At 52.1% G+C, this 16,520-nt stretch overlaps 1 protein-coding gene across 1 annotated transcript in view; it reads right to left on the bottom strand.

The window, feature by feature from the left end:
• Window positions 1-16,520, bottom strand: part of GCN1 (GCN1 activator of EIF2AK4) — a 56,839-nt gene continuing 40,319 nt past the window's right edge. Inside the window, exons 39-58 of the mRNA XM_004281430.3 lie at window positions 15,816-15,884; window positions 15,476-15,614; window positions 15,191-15,387; window positions 14,848-14,990; window positions 13,445-13,562; window positions 13,116-13,331; window positions 11,917-12,081; window positions 10,010-10,171; window positions 9,633-9,725; window positions 9,290-9,433; window positions 8,921-9,190; window positions 8,566-8,679; window positions 7,867-8,097; window positions 5,862-6,055; window positions 5,614-5,728; window positions 3,698-3,794; window positions 3,181-3,329; window positions 2,683-2,790; window positions 1,250-1,468; window positions 1-721 (exon numbers count right to left, since the gene is read on the bottom strand). Coding sequence (XP_004281478.1) covers window positions 596-721; window positions 1,250-1,468; window positions 2,683-2,790; window positions 3,181-3,329; window positions 3,698-3,794; window positions 5,614-5,728; window positions 5,862-6,055; window positions 7,867-8,097; window positions 8,566-8,679; window positions 8,921-9,190; window positions 9,290-9,433; window positions 9,633-9,725; window positions 10,010-10,171; window positions 11,917-12,081; window positions 13,116-13,331; window positions 13,445-13,562; window positions 14,848-14,990; window positions 15,191-15,387; window positions 15,476-15,614; window positions 15,816-15,884 — 3,069 coding nt within the window. The 3' untranslated portion in view covers window positions 1-595. The remainder of the gene's footprint in view (window positions 722-1,249; window positions 1,469-2,682; window positions 2,791-3,180; window positions 3,330-3,697; window positions 3,795-5,613; window positions 5,729-5,861; window positions 6,056-7,866; window positions 8,098-8,565; window positions 8,680-8,920; window positions 9,191-9,289; window positions 9,434-9,632; window positions 9,726-10,009; window positions 10,172-11,916; window positions 12,082-13,115; window positions 13,332-13,444; window positions 13,563-14,847; window positions 14,991-15,190; window positions 15,388-15,475; window positions 15,615-15,815; window positions 15,885-16,520) is intronic.

The following is a 16,520-nucleotide window of genomic DNA, read 5'->3' as shown; positions in this document are numbered from 1 at the left end:
TTATCAAGATTAAATCAAAGCCTTTATTAAACATCCCTCCTTCAAACCACCTGCATTTAACCTATACCCCTCTCCTGACTTGCGAACTGCTGGGGCTATGTGTGTGTCATTGTCACCTGGAGGGTCAGATCCAGTTGGGCTACACAATGCTGAAAAGCCACACCAAGGCACACCACACTGGGCACGCCTCCACGGTTCTGTGCCCCTCAGGATCTAGGCAAAGGTTGGCAGCACTGGCCCTGGGACCAAAGCTCAAGCACAGGAGACCAGGAAGCTGAAGTCTGAGCCTCCTTGTTCCAGACCTACATGCAGAACGGACAAGCAGCTCTTGGTTACCACTGGGTGAGGCTCACCAATGTGCTTTTCCTTCTCGTCTCCAAAGAAAAGGGTGAGAGATGGAGGAGGCAATTTTCAGTTGTGTGTGGGTTTGATTTAAGGCTTTGGCTGTGGTCTGCTGATAATATTAAAATACTTTCTGGGAACGCCATCTCCTAAGCTCCCCATCAGAACAAACGTATTTCCAAAAATGAAAACATTGAACAAAGAGGTGGAGCTGAAATGCTGATGCAGAGCCCAGTGGACAGGCCCAGGTCTGTCAGGTCAGGATGGTGTCGTCCACCTGTTCCGTGGAGTCGGCCTGGCTGGCCAGCTTCTTCAGAGACCTTCGGTTGCATTCATTCAGCACCTCCAAGCTGGTCACGTCCAGGATCTTGCAGAGGGACTGGGGGGAAGATGGAAACAAGGAGACGAAGTCAGAAAATATGGCTTCAGATTTCTCCAATCAAAGACAAAAATGAATGTTAACCCAGGACTAGAACCACTGAGGTGGAATCTGGCAAAATAAGGGAATCAGATGGATCCAGGGAAAGCCAAGACAACCACTCATCACGTCTTTCACGTGGTGAGGTATTGTTCAGTGCTTTAAAGGTTGCTCAGCGGGCAGGGGACTGAGTGACAGGACTCTGGGCCTCAACGGGCAGCACTGTGGGATCTGTTGTAGGGCTGTGTGCCACGTGAAAGTCTATTTGAAGAAGGGACTCTGCTGCTGAAAGACGTCTGAACACCTCAGGAGTAGAGGAATGTGTTTTTAGGCACCAGACCTGTCACTCGACTACAATCTGCCTGTCAACACTCATGCATACGGACGGGGTGGCAGTGAAGAGTGATGCTTAAACACTGTCATGCAGAAGGCCTGCAAGGCCAGTGCCCACAGACGCCCAGGGGAGGCACGCCAGTCCCAGATTCCCACCTGAAACACCTCTTCTCCCTGCCTCATCTTGAGGAGGTTGACGATTGCCTGGTCGCTGTAGGCCCTGACGACGGTGTTTTTATCCTTGGTGTTGTCAAGAAGAGCCTTCAGGATGGGCTTGATGGCCTGGGGGTCCAGGGCAGGCAGTGGGTCCCTGTTTGCCCACCAGATCATCTTCTCAGCCACCAGCCTGATGTCACTGGATGGGTTCTGCAAACACTATGAAGAGGAGCGCAAGGCTTTCAGCCAGGCACATCCAGTCTGTTTCTCAAAGCAGCCCAGACTCTGCCCTGACACTCTCTTCATCGTGGAAACTGACCCCACTGCTCCCCTCCGATGCCATCCCCACTGTGGGAGGGTAATAACCAGGTGTGATTCGGACCCTATTCTCTTCCACTTCATCTCATGCCAGTCTCTCCTTTGCTCACCACTCTCGGCCCACGTGGGCGTTCAGCTTCTGCAAACACACCATGCTGCTTCCTGCCTCGGGCCTCTGCACTGGCTGGTCCCACTGCCTGGAACGTGCTTGGCCCAGATCCTCGTTTGGTTGGTTCCTTCTCATCCTTCAGGGCTCAGCTCAAACGTCAGCCTTTAGAGGTCTCCCCGACAGCCCCATCTAAATCAGAGCCTTCCCACAGGCTTTTTGTGTACCTCCACCTCCAGAGATCCTGTCTGCCCTGTTCACCTCTACACCTTCAGGGTCTAGCCCGGCTGGGCACACAGCAGGTCATCAGTAATAAACGCTGATAAAAGCTGCATGCAGGGTGATGCCGTCATACAGGCTCAATCTAATCGGGGCCCTGTAAACTCTCCACTGTGGGTGCCTGCAGGGTGGTGCAGTCAGCCTTGGGAACCTCACTACTCAGAGCGAGGTCAACGCACCAGCAGCACTGACATTGCCTGGGAGCTGGTTACAAAGGCAGGGTCTCAGGCTCGGCCGCATCTCTTAGCATGCAGACTCTGGTTCTGTCTTGTGTGCACACAACCGTTTGAGAAGTGTGCTCTATTACACAGGGGCTGGGGCCTCGCCATCAGGCTCCCCAGCTTTCCTCCTTGGGTCTCACAGCCACCACAACAGCCACCACGACAGCCATACTAGTAAGTGTCATGCCTGCTAAAGGCAGGCAGGGAAGAGGAGGTTTATTAAGATTTGAACCCAGGTCTGCCCCAAAGTTTGCAAAATTGGTGTGCCTAGAAAGAATGCCTAAAATGGAGGTTCTTAGCGTGATTTGGGGTCATAGGTCTATTTGACATCCTGACAAAAAGTTGGGCACTCCTCCAGAGAAAAGCTCACACACGACTCTTTTGCATTCCAGCCCTATGGGCTCAGAGATCCCGCAGGCTATCCATGGAGAGCTCCTAGAATACAGAGGACACAGCTCTAGTGTTTTTTGGTCACGGGTCCTTCTCACAAGCCTGGCTGCCCTGCTCACCTTAATGAACAGGCTGGAGAGTTTGGCTGGCAGCTGTCCTCCTCCTGTCTCGATGTGATGCTTCATCAGGAAGCCCATGCCCCGGACCCCGCTCACAGCAATGGGGATCTGTGGAGAGAGGAGAGAGCTAGACGGGGTGGCCTCCGGCTCCGTCCTCAGGGCAGCAGGGCCAGGCACCAGCCCTTCCCCAGGACTTTCCAGGGACCCTGCCTCTTCCCCACCAGTCCCCACCCCCCGGCAGCTCTCATGGAGAGGGTCTGCCGTGGCTGTGAGGCAGATGAACCAAACCCGAGTCACTAGTTCCCAGGTCAGGAATCAGAGACCTTCTGACCTAGAAGGGACCTCTAGATGCTCCAACCCAAACTCCTCACTGTTCAGATGATGAAACTGGGGCCCAGAGAGATCAAGTACTAGTCCAAGGGCACAGTAAGTTACTGGCAAAGGTAAAATTTGAACCCAGGTCTCTGAGCACCAAGTCTGGCTGCCCCAAAGCCTTACCCTGTCTGCCATGGCATTGCTGAGGATCATGTCCTGAACTTCACTGCTGTATCTGCCTGCACAGAGTCTGCTGGGAGCCACATTCACAGCCACGGAGAGAGCCAGGCTCCGCCCGTGCCGAACCATCCAGTCGATGCCAGACACGTCCGCTGGGTGCAAGGACACACTGGGGTCAACCTGTACCTCACAGCATGGCCCACCACCCACGAAGCCCACCTCCCCAACCTGAGACTCATGTGGCAGCTCAGAGCCTGGCAGAAACCCCAGTCCACGCTGCACACAGGCCTCCCTGCCCCGAGTGGATGTCAAGCAGCCATCCCTCACAAACTGCTCCAGACTGTGGCTTGTGTTCTTGGAGCCGAAACACTCGGGGCTGCAGAACCCCCAGAAACTCCATTTTGTTTTAACAGCTGAATTTCCAAGGAGAGGGTGGTCCCACTGTCAGAAGACCCTCTGAGGGGAAGGGGAGACAGAGAGGCCCTGAAAAGAAAGCCCCCCGTGGACACAAGAGGCCTACCCAGCAAGTACTGCTGAAGAACAGTGTTGAGCTCCTCTTCCGTCAGAAAGGCACACAGTTCCCCCAGGCACCCAGCTGAGGAGATGCGAGTGTTGTCCTGACGGAGCAGAGAAGGCAGTGAATGGGGATGCAAGCCCACACAGGCTCCGCGGGAACAACGTTGGAAGGAAGGCGGACCCTAAGTCCAGTCCTCCCTCCAGGCACTCCACGCTCCCACCGCCAGAGCGGGACTGCCACTCACTGCAGCTGCCACTTGGTGCCGTGTTAAAAATTACACACCCAGCACTTAATTTTAGAAAACTCCAGCCTGTGTGCATACGTTAATCATCATCGTAATAGCAAGAATAACTATATTTACATAGCACCTTTCTTCTTACAAGCCTGAATGCTTCATATTTATTATCTCAGTTACTATCAACAGCCCTGTGAGGTGGGGAGGGGCGCGAGCTCCCGCCCACAGTGCCCAGGAAAGGCGGTCAGAGGACCACTTGGAGCTCCACCCCCAACCCCACACCCACCCCCGAACCGCTCATGTGTCCGCCTATGTCCAGAGAGACTCCCTGCTGCCCCGACATTACTCAGGTTTGTCCCGGGAAGTTAAACTGAAGAGCTGATCAACCCAAGGCAATAGGTAAAGGCCGAGTGTTTTGTGTCAAAACCAAAGCCACGTACATAACAAGCCCTGCTGCTCTCCCTGCCAGCTAACTACGGGACACCACACAGTGGATTCAGGTTATGTGCTACAGTATTAGGAAGTGCCAACTTGGCGTGCCTCCCCCAAAACAAAACAAACAACCAGAGCCTCAAGGGCCCATGGGGAGGCATCAGCTGGGCTGGCACTCTGGATTGCCACCTTCGATCCAGCGCAAGTTCTGAGGGAGAGGGTGGTTGGCCAGCACCTTGGGTCTCTGAGCTCCCTGCCCAGGTGCCAAGCAAGGCTAAAGCTGGCTCTCTCTGACACGACAGCCACTCTCTCCACTCTGGATCTATTTTAAGCTCCATTGTGGTGAAATGCAAATTGGTTTACATACTAACTTTTGCTTGCACTGTGCATGGCCCTATAAAAACCGTGACAGACTGTGACCAAAAGAAGGTGGAGTCTCCCATCTGTACCCCAGAGAAGGCTAGAGGGCCGTGACAGTCGGCCCCATGCATGGGCAGACGACGGGGTGTAGCTCCATGTGAACCCAGGGGCCTCTCTCCAGAGATCAGCCCCACAGTGCACATCTGGCCACGCAGCAGAGGGCTGTCAGAGGGCAAAGAGAAAATTCTTCTCAGAGGCTCAAGCCCTCCTGGGCCCGCTACAGCACTGGGCTGTCAAGGGGTACTTCACAAATGCTTCTAGACGGGGTCAGGAAGGGCTACAGTAACGGCATCAGAACAGAACCAGGAGTCATGGGGCTCAGGTGCTGGTTTTGACTCTACCACTTGCTAGGGTGCAGCCCCAAGTGAGTCTCACCCTCTCAAACAGTGCTAAGCCCTCCCACCTGGACAGACACCAGACAGTTTCCTGAGGGCTGTGCCCATGCTTCATTCACCTCTGGGCTAGGCCCTTCAGCTCAGCAAATGTTTCCTAAACCAATAAACGAAACTCTTCACTTTACAACTGGGGAAATGAGGGGCAGAGAGGGAAAATGACTTGTTTAAGACTAGAGGACAAATGAATGAGAGACCTGGGACTTTAAAAACCTTACTTTCCTTATCTATACAACACATCATCGATATCAATATTGATATCAAGACGCGCCTTGTCTCCCTCACTACCAGAGGCGTGGTAAACCACAGAGTGATATGAATGTCGGGAGTGATTATCACTACTGACCAAGTTCTTCTAACACAAAGCAGAGATGCTAACCAAAGGAAAGAGAAGGGAAACCAGCCGAGCCCCCCAGCCCCACGTCCACCTGCCGCTGTACCTCGTCATGTCCCAGCGTGCTCAGCAGGAGTGAGACGATGCTCTTCCGGATAACCACGTCCACTTTGGCCCCTGCTCCCTGAATCACAAACCTCAGGGCCTGAAGCATGGTGTCCCTACAGAACCAATACACCCAACTTAAAACCTGGCTCTGCTTCACCTATGCTCCCGCCGCACAGGCAGGGCCCGGGCTGCTTCAGGAGCTGCCCGGCCTCCCCACGGCCACAGCTCTCCCCACCAGGGCCTTACCTGACACCCGGGTCCTCCATGACCCGGATTCCGTTCAGCAACTCTGTGAAGAGAGGATCCACCTTGATATGGATGGAGATGAGCTTCCCTAGTGCATCAGCAGCCTTCAGGCGCACGCCCCGGTTAGAGTCCTGCAGGGCTTTGGTGAAAGTGGTCTGCAGCTGGGGCAGGAAGGGCTTCAGGGCAATCCCAACCTGTTTGAGAGACCCACACCCAAAAGCACAGCTGAGGTGGAATCCAGGGCCACAGTGCACTACAGGCACAAAAACAAATGATCACAAACCACCATAAGCTGCCCTGGCTCCCACACATAGGCCAGGAATAGATGTCCCGTTAAGGCAGGGGCACCCAGCACAGAGAGGTCACACTCAGTCTCCTCTTCCGTTTTCAGCATCCTGCGCTGCACTGGGAAGATGACACCACCAGCACCACCACCACTACCACCACTACCATCCCCCCACCAGCGCCACCAGCAGCACCACCACCAGCAGCACCAGCACCACCACCACCACCACCACCAGCACCACCAGCAGCACCAGCACCACCACCACCACCAAGGGAGCCGTGGACTTGGCTTAGTGAAGCCCTGTCCACGTGGACAAGTGACTCGAAACCCTTGTCTCCAAATACACTAGAGCAGGCTGGGAGACGCTGTCAGTACCATGGAAAAACATTTTAGTGCAAAGACAGGGAAATGGACCAGGTGTGTAAGGGCAGGTACCATCTACTGAGCATTTAACATTCAGCCTTCAGAACAATCCTATGAAACAGCCTCAGAAGGTCATCCTTGTACACATGTGCGCCCCCTCATTAACAATCCATTCTAATCCCTGACCACACATAGAAAAACAGGCACATTTGTGACAAAATACAGATGAGTCCAAGATGAAAGATTTACTTATTGCTAAATGGGAAAATCAAAGTAGCTGTTTGGAGGTTCAATGCCAATTAAAGTTTGGAGATACTGGGGTCGGGGTTTTGCAGGCAGCTGGGAGGCAGACCACAGAGTGAAGCTGGCAAACCTGCGGCGGGAACCACCTGCCTATGGGTGGCACCTGGCTTGTGGCCTAAGGGACAAATTCCAGGAGGGAAGGGCTCCATTTGTATACAGAGTTTAAAAAAACAAAACAAAACACAGAAAAGAACAGCACAGAATGTAAAGATGATACTTAATTTAAAAGAAAAAAAAAAAAAGACTCAATTTCCTACAGAATGAGGCTGATGCTCACGATCCCATTTTTTATCTGGGAAGATGCTCCCCACACTTTTCTCCCAAAAGGAAAAAGCTACAAATCTTAAGCTTTTGTTCCCAAACCTCAAGTAAGAAATTTTTTTTTTTTAACAACAACAAATCCTGGCTGTTTATGCTTTTTTAAATCCAAAGGGCTTAATTATTACACTATAAAACATCAGAAACAGTTAATGTGTTCAATCTTTGCTTCTGACACTTGGGCAAAAACTGAAGTTAACTGCAGTTGCTCTCAGACTTCCTTTTCATTCTCTCCTCAGATTCTTTTCACCTCATTTATGAGGCGGTCATAAAGAAGGAAAATGTTTTTGAACAAGGTTTTAATTGTATTTACATGGCCCTGGATTTTGTCCTTTGACCCATTTATAAATAATAGCAATTAACATGCACTGGTGTGTCGAGTGCTTAGAATGTGTCAGGCCTCGTGCCTGATGTTATTTTATCTGAGCCCTGTGTCACACCGCCCTTCGAGAGGCAAGCAGTCTTAGTACTCTCAAAACACAGGTGAGGAAACAGGCTCAGAGGCTGCGTAACTTTCCCAAGGTCATTCTGGCCATACAGCTACCAAGTGGCGGACCTGGAATTGACCATGTGCAGTGCGTCTTGACTCCAAAGTCTTAACTCCCTCTGCTCTGCCGATTCCCCAAGATAAGCTGTCACCCCGCCTCTACGGGACACCGCGTGCCAGCATCCTACACACAAATCCATTCTCTAAGGCCTGAATGGACTGAGAGTGTGAACTCATCAGTCACTCACCTTGGCCAGCAAAAGGCTGAGTGTCTCAAGCAGAGCCGCCTTCACGTTCCAGCTGAACCGGTCCCCCAGGATGCGAATCAGAGGGCCAGTGATGCTGACCACGGAGGGTCTCAGGGCGTCCGCTGAGGTCAGGCGGATCACCAGGCCTAAAGCTTTGGCTGCTTCCTCTTTCTGTTCTGGGCTGCCAGTCAGGACGCCCTCCCGCAACACTGGAAGGATGGAGGTTACTCCCTGACAAGAGAACCACACCTGAGAGTCAAATCTCAAAGGTTCTGGGCCCAGGTGTCTCCCACCCGAAGCAAGGAGCTCCTGTTAGCCAATCTCTCCTCAACTCCATGAGAGATCGATTCAGGCCGCCAGGGTCGCAGCCTGAGATGGTGCTGGCTGGGGAACAGTATTGACAGTGACAAGAAGAGCAGAGTCCCAGCAGGCCTACCACACAGGGTACCTGCACTGCTGTCACTCACTCACTCTGTCTGAGGTGGCTTCCACCACTTAAACCGAAGATGATGAACGCTGTCCCCAAGGGGTCACCACAGGGACGAAGCACGCTGCCTGTGAAGGTGCAGAATGGCACCTAGAGCAAGCACTAAGCCAGATTAACACACGGGCTGCTCCAGCGGCCCGACCTCCTGGGATCCAAGGGGAAGGCGGAGGAAGACCGCATGCCTGCCGCACCCTGCACGGGCCCTGGCTTACCTTCTTTGGAAGGCAGAACCCTGGCACGTGTTCGCCTTTGCTCTCATTCCCTATGAGCCGGATTTCTTTGTGTAGTTCCTCAATTAGTGCCAGCTGGTTGCCAGCATCCAGTTTCTGTGGGAAGCCGGGAAAAAGCAGAGAGGATGTCAGAGTTCTAGGTAAAACCCTCTCAAGGCTGTTTCAAAATAATATAGCAGGCGGAAAGGTGTGGGTGGGAGTATAGATAAGACTGCCCACGAATCGACAGATGCTGAAGTTAGGTGACAGGTACATGGGGTGCCTTAGGAGTCTAGTCTTATAAGCGCCTGGAATTGTCCACAACCAGAAGCTGGCTGTGGGGTCCACAGCTCCTCACCTTGGTGATGGCATTCAGGGCATCCCAGCTCTCCTCCAGAACCACAGGGCTGGAGTCATTGAAGAGGCGGATCAGGCCTGAGACCAGGCTCCGCAGGTGGCTAGTGTAGTCCACCTTTGAGCGGGAACAATAGATGTTGAGGATGATGGCAGCAGCCTGCCTCATGCCCACTTCAGGGCTGCGGGTGGCTTCCAACAGATCCTCGATGATGATCCGGTGCCCGGTGTCATCTTCTACCGAGAGGATCACAGCCTGACAGTTGGCCATCTCCTAAAACCACAGGGGATGCCTCGGCTGAGCACAGCTCCTCCAGGACAGGACAGGATGGGGCAGGGTTAGAGAGCCTGCAGGAGTGACTGTGACACTCACCAGCTGCTCAGCTGGAGTCCCCAGCTTCTCCTTCAGGGCCAACATGACTGCCGGGAGGATCACACCAAGATGACGGGTCAGGGCGTCGCCTGCCACAGACGAAAGGAAAGCCAGCACCCGGGTATTGACAGGTGGGGTCGTCAGCTGCGGAATGATTAACAGCAACTCAATGGGTGCTGCCCTGTGCTGGCCGCGGCGCTAAGCTCTGGGAGATCCCATCCCACTACAAGAGTCACCAGCCTCTCCCAGCATCTGAGTTCAGAGTTGGCCTTCACGCAGGCCCGGGGAACAGTGATGTGGCTGTGGCTTCTGGGCCAGAGGGTTGCCACGTGTTGGGACTTACCTTGGGCACGAGGTAGGGCAACACCACACGGCTCTTGATGGCCATCACTTGCTTCAGACCATCCAAGGCAAATTCTGACACCTCCTCATCATCCTGCAGAGGGGCAATGGGGGCAATGTTCAGAAGCCGGCTCTTGTCTCCACCTCCACTGTCTTGGACGGGCCGGCGCCAACGTCCTTCTCCAGTCTCCTCCCCTCCTCCCTCTGCACCCACATGGACTGACTGTCAAAGGAGAAACACAGAGCCAAATCCCATCCTGTGCACCCACTCCCTCTGGGGCCCACACTGCGGCTGCCTTGGCAGAATCAGCCCCCGGCATGTTGCCTCTACAGAGACGGTAAAAGCCCGATTGGTAGGTGTGGGGCAGAGCCACTCACCAGCTGCTTCAGTAAAAACGGGAGGATGTCCTCCAGAGCCTGGTGGCCGATGGTGGAGTGCAGCTGCTCAAAGGTCTTGGCCGCCGCCTCTCTGACCTCCTCCAGCGGGTCACACAAGGCCTTCCTTGCCGTGGGCACAAGGGACTCGGAGAAATACAGCACCTGCAACGGTACAGGTGTACTGAACCCGACGTGGCAGAGGGAGAGGAAATCAGCAGGGGGGCGGTGAGGACCTCTGGCCCAGCCAGGCCACCGCTGCTCCCTGGGCTTGACTTTTTTTTTTTTAACTTAGATGGTTTCTGTGGAAATGCACAAGTATGAAAAAGCAGAGAGGCTGTGTAATCTACTCCCAAGGAGCCTTCACCAGACTTAATAATTAATAGCCTGATTTTTTCCGGCAAGTTCTCCAAATACTCTGGTCTCCTACAGGAACTTCAAACTCCTTCTCATGTCAAGGACCCTAGTGATGTGGCCTCCACTCCCCAGACTCTTTTGCTCATCTTCATAGGAAACTCCGAGTCCTTCTTCAAGTCTCAACTCAAATACTTGCTCCCTGGGACTTCCCTGGTGGCACAGTGGTTAAGAATCCACCTGCCAATGCAGGGGACACGGGTTTGAGCCCTGGTCCAGGAAGATCCCACATGCTGCAGAGCAGCTAAGCCCACGTGCCACAACTACTGAGCCTGCGCTCTAGAGCCCGCGAGTCACAACTGCTGAGCCAGCATGCCACAACTACTGAAGCCCACATGCCTAGAGCCTGTGCTCCACAACAAGAGAAGCTTCTTACTGCAGTGAGAAGCCTGTGCACCGCAACGAAGAGTAGCCCCCGCTCGACGCAACTAGAGAAAGCCCAGGCGCAGCAACAAAGACCCAGCACAACCATAAATAAATAAATAAATAAAAATAAAATAAAAATTGAAATTGAAAAAACCTTGCTTCCTTATGAAGTCTTTGCGTCTGCAACGGGGCCAATGACAGCTCTGTTTCCTCTGCAACCAATTCCACCAAAGCAACGCCCCCTATGAATCTAAGGACTAAATGTGAATATGGCCACCAGCAAGGCCTCAGCCTTTGGGGCACTTACTATTTAATGAATCACAGCTCTTTTGGTGACAGAATTTACCTTTATTCTTTGAAAAATGCAAATATAAAACCCCAAATGTAATACGTATACTGATACACACAGGAGGAGAAGAATCCTGTAAATCAGACGAGGCTTTTCAGGCTGAGCAATTGGCTACGTGCTCGAATTTCTGACCCGCCACCCATTCATTGCTTTGGTGCTTTCATCCCAATCGAGAGCTCTATGCCTACTCTCAACCTACTCCCCACGTTGGGGAGGATCAATGTTTGGAGGATCAATTACCGTAGAAAAGTAGGGTCAGTGAAAAGGACTCCAACCCTCTTGAATGTAGCTGCTATGGAAACAGTCTCATTGCTGGAGACAATGCGTTTCCACCCACTGGGTACTCACTCTCATCTACTCCGCTCCCTCTGAGAACGAGCACACCCTCCTGCTCTCTGCCGCCCTCCACCACTCACACACGCGCACCTCCTTTCTCCGCTAAGTGCACCACACGTGTTAACTGAACTGATGTAGTGACACAAAAGGATTACTCTTGGAGCAACCTCAGGAGTGGTGAGGGAAAGACTATCTCCAATCTCCAAAAGCTACTCCAGGCCTCTAAATCGCTTAGGTCTTATAGCCTGTAAAACTGATGGGAAAGCTGAGAGGGAAATTCCAATGCACTGCGGCCCTGCCGGCACCCTGCTGCCAGCAATGCCCTCTGGAGCGAGGTTCGCATGTCCCTGAGGGTGAAGTGTCGCTAGTGGTGCAGTTTGTCCTGTAACCTCCCTGGCCCTCTGAGTCAGGTGCAGGACCCGCAGGGCCCTGCGGAGATACTCACGGCGTCCCGGCTGGTGGACTTCATGATCTCGCTCAGCCCAATGCACACTCCCTGCCTCTCGTCACTCTTCCGAGACCTCAGGCCTTCCTCAAGGATAGGGATGATCTCAGGTAGGATTTTCTCCCCTAACTTCCGGACGAGATCTCCCAGTGTCCTGGCTGCAATCTGTCGGCAGAGCTCAAGTCAGGACATCGACTCCCCGCAAACCCCAGGGCACCCCATGCACAACTCCAGAATGAGGGCCCTGGAACCTCCCAGACTTTATCCAAGCCAGACTTAACTTTCCCAAACGCTCTTACCCCTGGAGAGCCCCCACGGTGCTTGCAAAACATGACAAAATAAAATGATCTCTCTGCGTCACACACACCTACACAACCTAAAGCAAAAGCTGGCACCTTATATACGACCAAGAAACTCATCATGTGCTGCCCAGTCAAGGGCCGATTTCCCTGGATCAAAAACTGGGGCCTAGAAGTCACTTAACCCTCATGCTCTTGCCCAGGAAAGCGGACCCTGAATTTGGGATAAACACTTTAAGGAAAAAAACTCATCTCCTCTGAGGCCTCATGCAAACCCTTCTTCAGAGCCAAATACACATCTGCTTGCCAGGGATGGGGGTTGGGGGTGGGCCAAAGAGGACTGGCAGGAGCGATCATCAGCCCTGGTGGGCCTCTCCTCCAGCTGCACCGGCCTTCGTTCAGCCCCTGCTGTTGGCCGCATTCCCGCCCACCTCATGGCTTGTGCACATCCCATCCTGGTATCTCAAGCACTAGTCCCTTGGTCTGGAACAGTCTTTCATCACCTCCCCACCCATTAATGCTCACTCATCGTTCATCTTCAAGCATCACTTCTTCTGAGAAGGCTTCCCTGACCCCCAGCTGGTTGACCTGTTATAAGCATTAGCAGTGCCACATAGCACTTGCCATAGTTGCATTTTCCATCTGTTTTTGTGATTATTTGATTAACATTCATCTCCTCTACCAGACTGTAGCTCCACGAGGCTGCCTTTCTTCTCCACTATCTCCCCAGGTCTTGGGCCGCTGCTTAGCACATAGTAGATGATAAGTATTTGTTGAATAACTAAGTAAATAAATAAATGCTCCCGTGTTAGATAGGGGACCCTAGGGACTCTCCCATCCTCTGCAGGCATCAGAGGCATCAGGGGCTGCTTGGTCAGAAGCAAGGCCTGCGAAACTTACCGTTCTCTTATCTGCACACGTGCTGGCCAGGAAACCCAACAGGAGCCCAAAGAGGGTGGGCAGGATCTCACGCAAGGTGCGGGGGGTATTGGAGACCACAATCTTCCAGACGTGCAGGGATGCTTGCCGCACAACCAGCTGGGTGTCAGAGCGGCCCATGTACAGGCCTGCTAACACCCGGTTCCGCCGATCTACCCCCAGGGCAGTGATGATTGCCTGCAACAGTGGAAAGCAGCAGAGAACACGAGGTGGTGAAGCCTCCACAGTGTGAGTGCCAGGGAGTCTCCCTACCATCAGCAGAGGGAGGAAAATCAAAATAAGGCACACACCTTGTTGGACTGGGCAGTTCCGAAGTTATCATCTTCAGAGGCAGTTTCTGTGGTCATCTTCCCTGTGACTCCTGAGATGTGGAACAGGAGATCCCCAAGGAGCTGAACAGAGCTGAACCTGAGGAGGCCAAGAACAGAGTCACACAGTCACAGGAGGCTGTCTCAGTGCACAACCAAGCCACTAGACAGAAAAGAGAATAGAAGGAAATGTACCCAAAACACTCATGGCGGTTCTCTTAGAACAGGAGAGGTCACAGACGATACTCATTTCTTTATAGTCTCCCACATATGTTCCTTCCAAGTTATCTACTAATGAACATTACTTTAATAATAAAAAAGGACATTTTTTAAAAGCAGATACAAAAATTTCTATAATAAAGTTATTAAAAAGAGAGAAGAGAGCACAGAGGGAAGTATTAACAAGAAACCAGGAATGTGGATCATCAGAACTACAGACATAAGGAGAGGCCTAGAAGGATAAACTTTTGTTTCTCTTCAAATTAAATTAGATTTATTGTTGTTGTTTTCTTGGCGGTACGCGGGCCTCTCACTGCTGTGGCCTCTCCCGTTGCGGAGCACAGGCTCCGGACGCGCAGGCTCAGTGGGCATGGCTCACGGGCCCAGCCACCCCGCGGCATGTGGGATCTTCCCGGACCGGGGCACGAACCCATGTCCCCTGCATTGGCAGGCGGACTCTCAACCACTACGCCACCAGGGAAGCCCAGATTTATTGTTTTTAATGATTACAGAAATACAATATTGAAATTGAAAATTCAAACAATACAAAAAAAATATAAAGAGAGTGTAAACAATCACCCAGACTCCCAGCACCCAGGCAACCACTCTGACACTCCAGTGACACCCTTGTACACATCACCCTCCCACACACACCATGTGTGAAGTGGGCCTGCACCACATACACCGGGCCATGGCCCGCACCTTTCCATCAACAATAGGTCGAGGAGCTTTCTGTGTCAGCTGACATAGTCCTTATGCCATTCTTTGTAATGGCCAAATCAAAGTTCATGGTGTGGATGTGCGATGACTTTTGTAAACCTACCTTCAGTTTTTCAAATGATAAACAATACCACAACAAACATCCTTCTAAATACATCTTTAAGCACTTGACTAAATATGTCCTTGCAATAAAATCCTAGAAGTAGAATTTTCAGATTAAAAAGTATTCGCATTTAAAATTTTGACACAAACTGAAGGACTGAATAAAGAAAACTTTTTAGAAGAGAATTAGAATTGAAGACACTGCTATGGGATACTGGAGTTACAAAATGGTTAAAAGTGAGGGTCTGGAAAAATTGAGAGTTTTTCGCAGCATTTTGCTTTTCATTTCTCAGTTCCCCAAACACAGAACTATGGCCACTGGCTCTTTCCGCCTGAGTTCTCACCTTATTCTCCAGAGGTCGTCAAAGAGGCCTTGCTCCAGCTGGGGCAGCAGCAGGGCTATGGCCGTCTCGGCGTACATGGAGATGACCCGCTGGCCCGCACGCAGAGCGGTATCACGCACAAACTCGTTCTCATCAGCAAGAGCCTGTGCACACAGAGGGTGGGTCAGCCAGAACTGCCTCCCCCTAGGCACCCAAACCTAAGAGGAAATGGGACTCCCTGAAGAGCAGGATGAGGACTCCTGCCACCCAGCCCCAATTGGCGGGGAGCCCTAGCTCTCTGGGAGAGCACATGTGTCCTGCCCTCCTCAGTAATTTTATCCTCAGCATTTTCGCTGGTGCCTACTTTGAGGATACAGGGGATGATGGGTCCCACATAAGGAGTGAACTTGTCCCCGAAGGTGATGGGCAGGTAGTTGAACATCATGATATAGCCATCTCGGACGTGGGGTGCAATGTCCACTTTGCTGGCTGTAGCCACAATTTCTGGCATCAGCTTCTCCAACTTCTCCACCCCCAAGCCAGCCATGACCTCGGCCAACCCTGCAAGAAAAGGACAGAATGAGCCCATCAGATCTAAGGGTTCCCAGAGGGCACTGCCGGTCTGGCCCCTGGGCCCGCCCTGCCTCACCCTGCGCAGCGCCTGAGCGATCCACAGAGCTCTGCTCATAGGTCAGTGTCTCCATCAGCCACGGCAGCAAGTCCTCAAAGCATGACTCCCCCATGCCCTTCACCATGGCTCCAAGAGCCTTTGCAGACACCGTCCGCACCTGTCAGGTAACCAAGAGCAGGGATGGTGAGGAGATGCGGCTCAAGACCAGGTGACCATGCAGGAGCAAGGCGGGGTGCCCTAGGGTCTCCTTCCCTTTACCAGACAGACGCAAATGCAGCTTATAGGGAATTCTTAGGAATCAATTTTCTGGGACTGGGCTAAAATAACGAGCTCCTGCCCCCTCTCCTCCCAGACTCACCTCAGGTACAGGATCCAAAAGAGAAGCTTTCAGACCAGGCGTCACGCTTGGCAGGTAAGGAGCCAAGTCCTGCAATAACAGAAGAGGTGGCTCAGGGGAGGCCCAATTCCGGCTTTCTCCAGCCCTGCTTCACGGTGGACCCTGACCACACCATTCTGTTGACTAGGAGCGCTCACAGGGGTGCTTGTCACTGGCAAAGAACCCCCATCACTCCCACTGGTTCCTTGAAGGCCCATGTGATTGCTCAGGGAAACCTACAAGGGACCCCAGGCCCATCCTCAAGAGGTCGAGTGAACCCCCAGATGCAGTTCAATGCTCTTCCTCCTCCTGGGACCAAGGGCTGCCCAGACTCAGGAATCTAGGAAATTCTTTTGGCACTCCTTTCAGAATTGCATTATCATCTTTTCACTCTCTTCACCTTAAAAGGTTTATGTCTCTTGATACGGCATTCAGCTTTCAGAAACAGTTTTAAATATAGAAAATGCCTTATGTTCACTGCAGCATCATTTAAAATAGCAAAAAACCTTGGACACTGTATGACCAACAATAGAATTATATAAGTTATGATATATAAACTCGTTGGAATATTACATAACTATTAAAAACTCAGTTTTATGAATAACTTGCTATAACTTAGAAATACATTTATGTTTGGAAATATCTTTTTTTTTTTTTTTTTGCGGTACGCGGGCCTCTCACTGTTGT

The sequence above is a fragment of the Orcinus orca genome, chromosome 15 (assembly GCF_937001465.1).
Source record: "Orcinus orca chromosome 15, mOrcOrc1.1, whole genome shotgun sequence".
Taxonomy (NCBI): domain Eukaryota; kingdom Metazoa; phylum Chordata; class Mammalia; order Artiodactyla; family Delphinidae; genus Orcinus; species Orcinus orca.
Note: the sequence above shows the minus strand (reverse complement) of the source record. Positions and strands in the feature narration are given on the sequence as shown.